The following is a 14,172-nucleotide window of genomic DNA, read 5'->3' as shown; positions in this document are numbered from 1 at the left end:
GCTTTTAGTCTGGGTTAAAGGGTGTTGCCTCCTCGAGTTCATACTGGATTTCTTTGTCTAGAGAACCTAAATCCAAAACTTAAGTATACTTGTTTTAAAAGCAAGTATACTTAATCCTTTAGTTAATTGTATTGAGACATTTTTGTTTAGGTGTATTTATAATGGATTGGGCTCCTGGGTTAAAAATTTTTATAAATAAATATCCTGTAGGGGCAACTTAAGCATGTGGTTAGCTGTCATAGGCCTTAACTGACCTGATTCTTAATGTGCTCTGAAGAAAAGGCACAGTTAACCACTGAAATCAGAAATGGACCCTTGGCTACTTTAGGAATTTTGGGGCTTCATCTTTCCATTTTGGAATGCTAAGTCATGAAAAATGTCCACCAATTAAAACAAAAATGGGGTGGAAATAATTAAAGTTGAAATGCAGAGTTTTATCTCTTTTGGGAATAAAAAAAATAGAGAAACCAGTTTTATTTTTCTGCACACTGTACCATCTTTCCATTTTGGAATGCTAAGTCATGAAAAATGTCCACCAATTAAAACAAAAATGGGGTGGAAACAATTACTTTAAAGTTGAAATGTGGAGTTTTATCTCTTTTGGGAATGAAAAAAAGAAACCAGTTTTATTTTTCTGCATACTGTACCAGAATAATGGGATAAATAAGCTAAACTGCATAAAGGAGTAAATGTTGTTTCTAATGTTAAAGGAGAAGGAAAGGACAGAATGATTTGTGCCATAGTATAAAAAGATCTGTCAATACTTGAATTATGAACTTGTTTCCAGTGTTTAAATAAACCAAAAAAAATATGTAGGCAAGACTGTAGCATCCTGTATTAAGTTCAAAGCCAAAACAGATGCACTGTTTTAATTAAATAAAAATCCTTTTGGCTGCTTTATATAATAAGAGAAAAAATTCTTCTTTAATAAGAGTAGAGATACATACTCTTTTTTCACTTGCAGGCACCTCCATAGTAGTTCTTACAGCTCTTGTACTGGAAAATACTCTGTGTGTCCTGGAAGGACCAGGAAAGCAGAGTTCAACCTGGGAGCTCTTCACCTGCAGTTCAGATGTTGCCTCATGGGTTACACAGAGAATTCCAGAGAAGTGCAGGGCAGTTAGACATGGGCTCCACATCATCTCAGAGACACTTGTGTGGCTGGTTCCCTGCACTGCAATGAAAACAGTCAGCTGTGTACTGGGTTGTTTGTGGCATTATGTGTTTAATTGATGGACTCAGCACAACGAGTCCCACTGTCTGATGTGCTGGTGACTGGGTTTTGACACCCTTGGGCTTCTGAGTACCAGGGTGTGCAGCTCCTGGGGAGGTTTGGTGGTGTGGAGTTGTGTGTGTGTGTGTCCAGGGGAGCTCTGCTCTGGGGGTGGAGACAGTGTTGGTGTCCAAGAGTTAGAGGTGGGTTTTGAGTGGCTTTGGAAGTGCAGGTCTTCTGAATCAAACCTGCACATATCTGAGAATATATTGTCTGGAAGTATCATGGTGAAGATCTAACTCTTGTATGTGCTTTTCTACTCTATACAGAATGCAGGTTTTGCCCCAGGTAGGAGGTACCTGTGCCTGTGTTTACACAGGACTAGGGGTTCTGTTCCTTCAGACACCTTGGTGCTTTCTAGCAAAACTTCTGGAATAATGAGCTACTAATTCCTCCAGTTACAGAACGATTCAGTACAATGTCAGAAAAGAAAGTTTTACTTTGAACTTGCCATTTCCTTCAACCTATTACAGAAATACAATCATGGTTGTGTGTTGGAGGTACAAAGGACATTTTAGTCTTGTCACTGGAAAGACTTCACTGATTCCTGCAGTGAGAATTTCACAGTTGGGCTAGTCTCCTACAGAGGGTGCTCTGGCACAGCCAGCTCCCTCCAGGGAGAGCAGCACTGCTCCTGAAAGGAGTGGCAAGCAGGAAAGGGACACGGGTGTGATGTCTTCTCTAGGGTAGATGGGGTGGCAGAGGCCTCTCAGAGGGGAAGTTGTGCTGAATCTCTGTGTTGGAAGAAAGAGATGGGGTATTGGTGGTGAGGGTGCAGCCTACAGAGGGAAGAGAAATGGGAAAATTGGTTGTCTAAAACTTATTAAACTGTTCTTTGTGTCCAGCCAGGGTTCAGTTACAGCATCACTGGTGACATTTCCCATAGAACTGCTGTGTTGTCCAGTGGACTCTGCAGAGCAGAGGGGCTGCTGTAGCTCCTGGCTGTGCCTGCTTCAACCAGCCTTACCAGTGAGCAGGAAGAGCAGAAGGGTGATCAGTGATGAAACCCTGCTCCAGAAAGGGGGGATTTCTCAGTTTTTCCTGTACACTTCCATCATGGTGTCAGTCAAATAACTTAATCTAGGATTTTCATGCCTGAGTTGTTTTTCTCCTCTTACTGGTCCTCAGTCTGAGGACCCAGGAGTGTGACTTGCCCTGAGCTCTTTCCTGGTCTCAGTTACATCTGTTTGGTGGTGAAACTTGTAATCCAATCATAAATATTCTTAAAAATCAGGCCTTGCTTATCTCAGAGTGGTCATTTGAATTCCTGAAGGCTTTTTGTATCTTTGTGGAGCCAGATTTGTGTCTAGCCACCCTTTTTGTCTGGTGTATGCTACATCCTGAATTTCACTGCAGCTCTCTGGTAATGTAAAGTTCATATTTAACTGATAAAATTTATGTAGTGCTTGGACTATTTTTTTCTGGACAACAGGGAAGCTGGAACATACTCTTGTTTTCATAAAGTGCCTGATGACATGAACTCTGCTGAGATTAATCCTGTGAAGTTATTATTTTAGAGCAGCTCCCCACATCATACACTGCTGATGTTTGTGAACTTTCATAACTCTTCCTTCTAAATTATTAGTCTTCTTGTTTTGCTTCTAAGGTCTTGGTGTTGCAAAAAAAGGAAAACCTTCTATTCTGTTACACTTATAAATGACTAAACAGACCTTCATGAGCAGATTCAAGGAGTGTGAGTGTGCCTTGGGAGAGGTTTTATTCTGGGAAACCTGCTGGTCTTCAATGTTGGTGCTTCCAGTGACAAAGATTTCCAAAGACAGAGAGCTGAAATGCCAAGTAACTCCAAGTTTATTTTGAAATGAGCTCTTTTAAATACTTCACTTCTTTGCTTTAGTAATTTTGTAATCCTGAGTCCCTTCTTAATGTGCACGTTGGGACAGTTGAGTTGGGAATGTTGCAGCTGACAGGGAAGGGGCCAAAACCTTCACACAGGTGATGAGCACACCACGGACCTTGAGAGGAACTGCCCTCACTGTGACCACACCAGTGAGTTGTTCCCCTTCCACAAATCCTGCTGCAAACCCCTTTCTTGCAAGCTTCAGCATGGGCAAGTGTGTTTGATTTGGAGTGGTGAGTTGTGACCAGCCTGGCAGCACTCAGGACTCGTCCTTTCCTGCATTAATGAGGCACTGGCAATTAGCTACAAAACCTGGCTTGGTCAAGTGTAATATTAATGAAGTATTTGTACAAAACAAAGTTGAGTAAAATGAGCTGCTAGTGAAATTACTGGTTTTCTGGCATTTTTTTTTGTAGTTCATAACATAAGAAAACCTACATGGTTCCTGTAGCAGTCTGCAGTGTGCAAGTGGTCCCAAACAGATCTGTCTGCTTTAACTGCCCAGGCAGAATAAAATTAATAAAAAAAGGGGGAAGGGAAGGAAAGAAGTGGCATAAATTACAGAAGACAAATGAGGTGTTTGATGCTTTCTGACAGCCCCTGAAGCTTGAGGGAAAGATGAAAAAAGGGAAGTATTTTCTGTGTAGGAACATACACTTGGTGGGTAATTCTGTTTTACCAGGCATTTCACAAAATATTAAAACCTGCTGTATATTAAGAAAGTAAAAATCTTACTCTGCTGTTCTAATCTACTTTTCTGAGAGATATATGGGTTAGGTGGCAGGGTGACATTGCTTGAGCAATACTTTTGAAAATCTCATAGTTAATATCCTTAATTATATAAAGGCAGAGCTGATTTTTGCCTAACCCTCACTGCTTAGTTAAACAATATCTCAGTGTTCCATTATTAAAACATGTTCTCAGCACACTGCCCAGAGTTCCTCCAAAAATGTGTTTATAAACACAACTAAATGAAACCCAAGCAAGTTTATTTGGACAAGAAAAAACTAAGGGAAACTCAGTTTTAGCTAGTGTGTAACCCATGTCAAATAGGAGGAATCCTAAAAAAAAAAACCATGTGCTTTCTAAACATAATTTCTTGGCAGTGGCAAATATTGCCCAGCTCACTGCATGCTTAATGGGTCAGAGAAGTGTTTCTGGGGCTTCTGGATGTGTTGACCCCAAACACCTTTTTTCCAGATCTTCCTTCTGAAGTGTTTCTGCTCTGGCAGAATTGATTTTCCTTGTGCAAGACAAGATGCTCATTAGTAATTAACAATGCTGATTTGGAAGGAATGCTTGTAAATAGTATGGGCTAATCATCTTCCAAAGATTGTTTCCTTGGTTTAGAGCTTTTTTTTAAGATGTTTATTTCTTGTAAGTAGACATAGATCTTTGTTAAACTTGACCTCCATTTTTACACAAATCAATCTCCCTGTCCTCATTAGAAGTGTTACTGATCATTTGAATAGAAACAAGATCCTGTGTTCACTAGAATTCTGCTCTCATCCCAGTTTTTGAAGTCTGAAAGCCCTCAATAATAAGAAAAATAGACTTCTAAAGGGCAGATTCTGACTCAGTGGGAAGATGTCCAAAATTTAATGGAAAGTGTAGGAGGAAAGATCAAGCCTGTTATCCTCATCATAATTAAACTAATCAGTGGATCTGCTGGTTTGTTTTCCATAAGTGGTAACTGGGTAGCCTGTACCATTGTTGCCTTGAAAAGGTGATAGTTTAGATTTTTAGTCTGGTTTTATTTTTGAAACCTCTTCCTTTATTTGTTTTATCAGTGTTGCAAATAAAAAGGAAAAAAAAAAATCAGAGGTACAGTTTGAAAATCAGGTTTAATAAAAATACGTAGTACAGCACAGGAACCACTGAACAGGAAAGAACATGGATCACCTTATTCTAATAAATACTAAAAGCCTTGTTTAAAGTAACAAATACTTAATACAGTGAAGCATTGAACCAAAAGGTGTTCATGCTCTGATAGCTTCCTGAAGTAGCTCAGAGCTTTGATGTTAAGTGTTTATTTCTAATAAGAAATAAAGATGCCTGTTGATATGTCCAAGATGTCTCCTGTCAGGATAGTTTAGGATCAGGACTTGAAAGACTTCTTTAGATGATGTCACTAAAACCTACCTGTGAAGACAGCCTGTGTCACCTTACTGACTTAAAACTAACATCTCCACAGGTGAAATGAGGAACTTATGGAGCAGAGAAAAACAATCTTCAGGTCTGATTTTTAATGCATGTGAAGTCATAAGAAAAACATCACAAAGAAGTAATATGTTAAAGAAAGAAAAATTGTCCAACTGTCCATGAAATAACTCTTTGGGATGTGACCCTGTCAGGCTAGTCTTTGAGAAATATAGGGCTCTTTCTTAAATGCCAGATCTAGTTCTGTTATTTATGCAACCCATAAATAAACCCCTACTCTTTGCTAACAGATCTAATCCATTTCAAAGCAGGTTTTATTTCCAGGGAATATTTTTATATACATCTTGTGTGCTGTGTGTACAATGCTGCCTCCCTTGTAAACATGCCCTGCTGGGCTCACCTCCAGCATGTGCTGGTGTGCTGGAAACCACAGGTAGCTCTTGTCAGTAAAGCCCAGAGTAGCTGTAACATATCCTTATGGTAATCTTTGGCTTCCTCCTTACTGTAGCTGAATAATGCAAAAAAATAGCATCATGGAAGTAAGTCTTGACAAAGCCCAAATTTTCTCATTGTGTAAAATTTAATCAGACTAATCTACTTGGTGTATTTGTGAACAGTTGTGCTTTCATATATTATAAATGCTTCCCTGATCTCTTAATTCATGTACTAAAATGTCTCCTATTTTATATCACACTTGCTTTAAATAAAAACCCCAAACAACTCCTTGAAATTGAAGGTTAAAAAAAAGGGTGTAACTGCTTCCTTTGGAAGCATGCAGTTTCAATTACCAAATTAAATTTCATGTAAACTCAATGGAAGAAATGGAGCTGAGCTTACTGAATGTTTAGTAAGAAAATTGCAGAACACTTTTACAAGCTATAGATAAAAAAAAGTTCTCATTTTATACATTTCCCTGTCAACAGCATCTGCTTCTCTAGGGACTAGACACCATATATGTTGGAGTTATAAAGCCTTTAAAGGTGATTTGTAATTCCTAACATACATTAGGCAGTTGCTGTAATAGTAATGAGAAGATGCATGGGAGATGCTGACACCTCCCAAGTATTTCAGCTTAAAATTGTTTTGGCTGAGATTTGAAGTGAGCTGAGCTGGAGCTTTTGTCTAGGGAGAGGTGAGTTCAGGTACAGCCACTGCAACATGAGATTTTTCTCTCTCAGGCTTGCTCAGTGCACTAGAACAGAATGCTTTAAAAATGGTGCTGCTCCTCTTTTAAGGTATATTTTTTTTTAAATTGCAAATGGCAGTTTACAGCTCAGTGAGTCTCCTCATTTTTCTGTCTTAAAGGGAGACTTTTGAGGAAAATAGCAAGAATCCCAGTGGGGCTTGAAGGAATTCACTGCTTAGATCTGGCATTATTTTTAGCTTTTGCATAATAAATCTATATTTTACTGTGTAAATCTGTCTTCTAAGAATTCCACAGAGGTGACAGGAAGCCTGGTAATGTGGGGCTGGGTCCTCACATGGCTTTTATGTCTATCTGCTGGCTGAACCTCATTATCAGAGAAGTGTTGTCTTCCAAATTCTCAATTGCATTTGTCAGCTGCAGTTTTTCTGTGTCATTTGAATACTTGCTTGAACTGTGGATGTGTTGCTTTGATATGACTTTAACTGGATGGCTGTAACTGGGCCCCTTTTACTGTAGTGGCTGGGTTTTTTTTTTTCAACCGTTTACTGTGGATTTGTTGCTTTGATATGACTTTAACTGGATGGCTGTAACTGGGCCCCTTTTACTGTAGTGGCTGTTTTATTTTTACCAAGCTGTATAATGAAATGGATTTTAAGTAAAACTGAATTCATCAAAGTGTGCTGATTTATGATGGTATTCCATCAGGGTTGCTTTGAAATGGCCAAGGTAAGGCTTTGATTATCATTTTTAGGTAAAAAATTGATGGTCAGAGGCAGTAGTGCTTTGCTCTTTGTTCAAAGAGCCTTTTGTTTTAAATACAGTTTGTGGGTGATGGGTGCTAATTAGTTTCTAAGCCTTGGAACCAGCTTTTCTTCTCCAGAAGCCTGAATTGGTACATGACCAGCAACAGTTCCTCCTCATTTAAGCTTCCTGTGACCTTAAATTTAATAGATGTGGAGTGAGAAATAACTTTCAATGGCATTCTGTGCACTGGAGCAGGGTTAGCCAAAATTCCTAGTCTGCCTCGTGAGCCAAATCGTACCCTGCAAGGGCAGACAGATTACAAGGGAAAAACACAAGAGGCTTTTTGGGGCTTCTGGCTCTGGGGTGTGTTTACTGCTCTGGGAAGGTCACACACAAGCTCAACGGGAAGTTCTCTTTTGTCTTGGGCTTGCTGGAAATCTGAGTGGACATAAAAGCTGTGCTGAGTTACTGAAATGGTTGAATTTAGTTCTACTTTTCATTCACTGCTTTACTTTGCCTTGTTGGAACAGATTTCTCAACATTGCTTAGGTTTTTTCTGATAAGATCTATGAAGGAAGCCAAATGTGACTTGCCTAACATGGTTTAAACAGAGGTCTTCTGATAAGCTTTTGATAAGTTTTTTACCATCCTGTTTGAGCTATTATGTTGTACTTGGAGTTCACAAAAATGGTTAATATGAAAATCCACAACAGATCTTTGCATTATATATGAGAGGAAAAACAACTTTGGACTTGGTTTCTTTCTCTGGGATAATTCATCCTCCTTAAATTAAAAAGTGAAGGCATTGAGCATAGATCAGGTATGAAAAACAAAGTAAAATTGAGGGTAGAGTCAGATTCTGTGCCAAGGCAAACATTTCTACATTAAAAACCTCTATTATAATGTATGCAAAGTAACAAAGATAAGCACAGAAGTCATGACTTTCAGGTAGTACCTGGAAGAAGAGCCCATCATCATGTGTTGTGTGGAGGAAGGCTGACCTTGACTGCAGCAGGGTTTGAGAGGAAGGGAAGAAACACAAACAAATTAACCTTCAGCAGCTGACTGTGTTTAAAAACACCAAATCCAATGCTAGTTTTGATTAAACACCTTTCCCCCTTTGGGAGCCACTTCCAGAAGGCCTGTGCAGTGCCCAGTGGGCCCAGTGGTGCCTGCTGGTGGGATGCCCAGGGTGGTGAGCGGGTGGCAGCCAGTCCTGCCCACCCACCCCCCAGGCTCCAGGGCTATTTTGGGGCACCCTGCCCACGCCTGAGCAGGTTGCTTCGCTTCTCACTCGCCCACTTCTTGGCCTGTATCCTCAGACTCTTGCTGGCTTTCTCTTTTTTGGTTTAATCCTCTAGAGTAACCTGTCGCTTGGCTTTGGTCTGGGGGGCTGTGGGGAGGTCATCCTGAGACGTGCTGAAATTCCCCTCCCCTGCAGTTTGCCCTGTCCTCCCTCTGCTGCTTCCCCCTCTCTTTGGCAGTGTGTGTGCCAAGGGCAGGGGCACACAGCTGAGCACAGACCTGTGGGGCTGGCCTCGGGTGCCCTGCTGCCAACAGGGGGTTTGATGGGTACCAGGCAGCAGCCACAACAGCCCCAAACCCACCCCGAGTCCTTTGCCTGAGGAGATGCTGCAGTTTCCATGGCAGCACAGAGGCCCCCAGAGCAGAGCTCTAGAGGCAAGAGCTTTTTGGGTCAGATGGCTTCAGGTTTTTACCCCAAGCTAGAGCCTAGTTTTGAGAGCTAAAAAAAAATCCCTAGGAACAGAGGGCGAAGGTTGGTGGGAGCAAGTTGACTGTGCACAGTGCTTGAGTCCTTTTGACCTTATCCTGCACCAAAATAAACAATTCTTCCCAAGGTTCTCCCAGTGTATTTTCTTCAGAACCTGTTTTCTTCACCTTACCAGGGTGTTGATGGCTTTTGCTAAACTTAATGTCAAATGTGAGGATTTTTTTTCAAATCATGTCAAAAAAAACTATTTTCAAACCCTGTTGTTACCAAGGTTTTTATCCTTCCTTTTTTTTTTTCACAACATAGAATCCTGTAAATTTTCTTTGCAGGTTCCTAGTTTACTATGAGGCTCTGGCAGCAGGAGTAGAGGCATGATGGAATGGCTCTGCAGTAAGCTAGGAGATCTCTACAATCTACTAAAGGCTTTACCTAGATGTGAATTTCAGGTTTATAAAAATAAAGGTTCTAAGTAAAAAGTTCCTGGTCCTTGTGACTGTAGAGAAAACCTTGAAAACCATGAATAAAGTTCTTCCCAAAAGCTCTGAAGCCAGACAGCAAAAAAAAAAAAACCCTCCACATTGCTTCTGCAAACAGTTATGTATTGGGCTTTATGAAAACTTGACAGTATTGTTTCAGAGTAGAACAACATTTGGAGTTATTTTATAAATATTTGTGATTGTAGTCTATATGCTGTCACAGCTGTAAATACAATCTTCAAAAGAGGCAACATTCTCTGCAGTGGTTTATCCCAAACAAAGGGAAATAGTGTGTCAACAAGCCAGTGGTTTTATTCTCTCCCTCTAAACAAAAGCACACATTGCTCTTGTCCCACTCTGACACTGGTGAAGGTGAAGAGGAACAAGCATATTCCTAAACTTGTGGTTACTCTAATGCTCGTGGTATTCAAAGTGTGATGGGGTTTTTTTTGGCAGTGCCAGCACTCTCTTGTGTTTTACAGAGGCAAAGCTGCTTAAATAACATTTCCAGAGAACTCTCCCCACTTGACCTGGTCAGGCATCGTTGGGGTGTGCCTCAGCTTGTGAGAGGTGCCTGCTTGGAATGCTGCACACAGCCAGGCTAGTCCTGGGAGGATCTAAAATGGAGCTGTGCAAAAAAACCCAGCTCTTTAGATGTTGTTTTCCAATAATATGTTGACTGGAAGGAGCCCTGTTGCCTAGGTAACAAGCCAGAGTTGCTTAGCAAGGTTGGTTTGAGGTAATGAAATGATAAAAGTGAAAGACTGGTGGATCCATTTGTTTTACACTCCTAGGAGTAAGGCACCCTGAATATGGGGACAGAGGAGGTGTGTTCAGGGTTCAGGTTGTGCAGGGGAGCTGCTTCAGGCAGGCTGCCCAGGGGCCTGTGTGCCTCAGCTCTGAGGAGATGTGGTATCTAGTGCCCATGCTGCCCCCTGGGTTTGCCACACTGAGGCTGGAGCGTGGCCAGGCACTACCTGAGAGGTAAAACATGGCAGGAAAAGGCTCTTTGGAGATAAGTTCTTGTTGCAGACTTACTGAAGCAGCATAGCTTTAGGAATATATCCTTGAAAAGTGAGGAATAAGCTGTCTCCTGGCCCATGGCAGGCTGGTTTGGAGGCATGTCCTCATTTGATTCGGATGTGCCCCCGATGCCAAGCAAGGGGGAGGCTGGTGTCCTCACTGCTGGAGAGAGGTGGGCAGCAGCAGAGAACTTGGAATGCATGCTATAAATGACAAGCTCAAACTCCAAATGCTGTCAGTTGTAGCTCATGCCTTGCATACGTTGTGTGAGCTGAAATTCATGGGGGGTGTGAAAGAAAATCAGGGAGGCAGAGTGAAGCAAGAGGAGGATACAGAAACTTTGCAGAGCAAGGTCTATTGATGTGGATTCTAATGAAAGCTAAAACCATTTTAGAAGTGCTACCCTTACCAAAGTTGTTGGAGAGAACATTTTTCTGCTCTGTAGGTAGGTGAGGAAAGAATTATGTACTACTTCTAGCAACTACTGATACCCTGTGTTCCTAGGAGCAGTTTTGTAACACTGGCCTACCTCCTGCATTAAATAAGGAATAAAATACATGCATCCTATAAAGAGTTTCCATGGAGCTGGGTTGCTTTAATTGGATTTTGGTAACTTGTGCTTTATCCTTATTCCTGTGAGAGCATTTGGAGCTGACAGTGCATAACGTTTGCTCTGTGCAGAGTTCCTTTCTTCATGCAATGAAACTTGGCAGCTGGACACAGCCATGGATTAATTTTTGACTTATGTGCAGTTGTGCAGGCTGGGCAAGGAATATATTTCTTTTGGTTTTGACCAGCTCACCTTTAAGTGAGTAGGAAAACCCAAAATTGTCTGTTCACCTGTGGGTTATCACATTAGCTCTCTAAAATAGTATGGCTGCTTTTCTTTTTTACTTAAGGACACCCAGCTATACTAGAGACCTGTCTGCTAAATAAGTTTGGGGCTTCCAAGATTTTTCATAATATGGAACAAAATGGACTGGGCTGTTACTAGGATTATTTTCCTTTGGTTGGAACATATATTCTGCCTTTAGGGCTCCAGTGCAGAGTGGAAAGTTGGGCTCTCCAGTTTCACTCGTGTGCTTCTGTGTTAGAATTCTTACTGGAAAGGCTTCATCTGAAACAGGCAAGAAGGGGGATTGTTCACAACATGAAGCACAAAACAAGAGGTGTGAAGATGTGTTGAACCTCTGGCAGAAATATTTGTTTTAATGCTGTATTGTAAATTAAGGCTTGTCACACTTTGAATATTGAGATACCTGTATCTGGTTTGTATTTTCTAGGCGCTCTTTCCATATAAAGCCTCAGTTTTAGCCATCAGATAGGAAGGAACTGTCTGTGCTAGTGATGAGACCAGTCTTAGGAGGACTGGCACAGTTTGGAGAAAATGTTTGGGCTTGTCTCTAATACCAGCCAAGACACTTAAGATGTTTTGAAGTGTTCTATTGTCAGAAATTGTCTAAAAAATCTTGCTGTGTAGGGTCTCTAACAAGATACATTTCTATACTTAAGTTGTTTTATTTGCTGGCTCAAGATGAGCAACCTCTGTGCAGAGTTGTCATTACAAAGACATCCAAATTAAGTCTCACTCCAAGAACGTTGCATTTTCAAATGCTCAGTGTGATTTTCACAAAGAATTAATGTAATAAGACATAAAGTAATGTCTATAGTCTTAAATCACTAGTGACATAACTTTGATTAGTATTAAAAATATCTATCTATACATGTTTATGCATCATTAAAGTTATAAAGTATTTGCTTGGTAATACAGTTCTCTTTAAAGAGGGTATGGTAAAATACTTTTCTATTTCTGAGACTTGAGTACAACAGGAAATACTGCAGTCTTTCCTGGATAAATCCCTCTGTGAGCAGCATTACCTGGTGCTCGTCAGGTGTTGTGCCCCTCCTTTTGTCACAGAGTAGTAGATCCCACATTGCAAGGCAGCTTCTTAAAAAAAAAAAGGGGGGGGAAAGGAATGACAGGAGAATAAACCCCACATGTGCAGTTCTTTATATGCTAACCCTCTCCTGTTTTCCTTGCAGGAAGTCCTGGCTGAGTAAAGTTGGAAGCCCAAGTTCTCGCATCGACCGAACCAGTTTTTCCAACGAGAAGGAGATTCCCAAGCTTGACTTCACAGGGTTTAGCACTAGATACTAACAGACCAGACCATCCCTGAGCACCAAATGCTGACCTTGCTGCTGCATGATGTTTCCTGTGCCTCCATAAAATGTCCTGAGCATTTGGATGCTTTCTATACTAGAGATAAATACAAATGCTCCCTGTTCACCTGAAGTAAGCATTCTTAATTGATGTGTTAGATCCTTTACAGCATGACTGTTCATGTCCAGCATCCAAAATGCCAGTGTCTAATCTATTGCATCTTGAAAGGCAGATAAATGGTTAAAAGTGTTAGTGATTACTTGTGCAGAGTGAGGTTTGTTCTGTATAACCATATGGAGCCTGATCTTTACACTGTGATTCATATTTTAGATACAAAATAATAAATTTATGTCCTACTGTTTCATATCACCAAAAATACTTAACTACAGAACTGGAACACTGGGAGATCCATGCTAACAGCTCTGTATTATAGATTATTTATGATAATTGGTTAAGCTATAGTGGTAATTTAAAATAAATGTTGCCTCAAAGCAAGATTCCATAGCCAGCTCTGGTTTCAAATACTCTGTAGTAATGCAGACAAGTCTGGGAACAAGAGGATGAAATGTGTGGCCTCTTACCCCTTTTTCCTTGTCTACCTGCAGCTTACATCCATATTGACTACAAAGAATGTCTTGATCTTTTTCCTTTTTTTGATTTTCTTAGCAAAATTGAAGATTTCATTTCTTTTCCTCATGGGTCTGTATCTGCTCCATAGTTAGGAACATACGTTGGAACCTCATTTGGCACGATGCACCCCCAGACATCACATCAAGTACATGAAAGGCCCTGAGAAACTGGGGTGGAGTGCTTGCAATAAATACTGGCTAGGTCTTTGCAGTGTGGGATCTCATTCTCATTTGTAGTGCTCTTCTTGCAGGCACCCAGGAGTCTGCCAGGGCTGGAACAGGCCCACACCCTCCCTGCCCAAGTACTGTGTGTCAGGATTGGTGCCTGCTGGAAGTCTCTGGTTAGATCTCTGCTGTGTCCAGGCAGGCACCTGCATGGTGTGGTGGTGCTGAGTTATTCAGGGCTGGTGTGGTGATGCTCAGATGGAGGCTGATGCTGTAAGTGCCCTTCAGAAGCTGTAGTAGGGGAAGTGCAGTGACACTGTGGTGATGTGGTCCCAGGAGCTTGCACTGGCCTGGAGCACAGGCAGAGCCTCCTGTAGTCTGACTGGGCTGTATCCTGCAAGGTGCCCTTTGAGGATTCCTAAACTGGCCTCTCCACTGGCTGCTCTGTACCCCTTCCAGGGGCAGGTGATGTCAATTCAGGCAACATCATCAAATTAATTTTTAACTGCAGGAAAGGGCAATCTGTCATTTCAGCATTGCACTTCCTCATCTGTGCAGAGCAAGGCATGTGTAGAAGGGTATTTCTACTGATTATGAAATTTGTTTTCACTGGGCCTTTGTGCATTGAGCAGTAAAACCTCCTCTCTAGGATTTGCAGGAGTTATTTATGAATTGTTATAGCTGAAACCACACTTGACTTCCGTGATTATACACAGGCATCCTTTGTTGGAGTCATTGTCAATAACTCTTGTCTGACTCAAATGGCAAAGTTCAAGCACAGCAGTAGCTCAATTGCTGGTACAT

At 41.2% G+C, this 14,172-nt stretch overlaps 1 protein-coding gene across 1 annotated transcript in view; it reads left to right on the top strand.

Moving 5' to 3' along the window:
* The window catches only part of ACYP2 (acylphosphatase 2, muscle type), a gene marked incomplete at its 5' end in the record, with an annotated part of 38,218 nt that extends 25,647 nt beyond the window's left edge, over positions 1-12,571 (top strand). The window contains one exon of the mRNA XM_008942500.1: positions 12,457-12,571. Within this exon, the coding sequence (XP_008940748.1) occupies positions 12,457-12,571 (115 nt within the window). The remainder of the gene's footprint in view (positions 1-12,456) is intronic.
* Between the last annotated feature and the right edge of the window lie 1,601 nt (positions 12,572-14,172).

The sequence above is a fragment of the Merops nubicus genome, unplaced genomic scaffold (assembly GCF_000691845.1).
Source record: "Merops nubicus isolate BGI_N331 unplaced genomic scaffold, ASM69184v1 scaffold2596, whole genome shotgun sequence".
Lineage (NCBI taxonomy): Eukaryota > Metazoa > Chordata > Aves > Coraciiformes > Meropidae > Merops > Merops nubicus.
The sequence above is the reverse complement of the archived record's forward strand: the minus strand, read 5'-3'. Positions and strand labels throughout refer to the sequence as shown.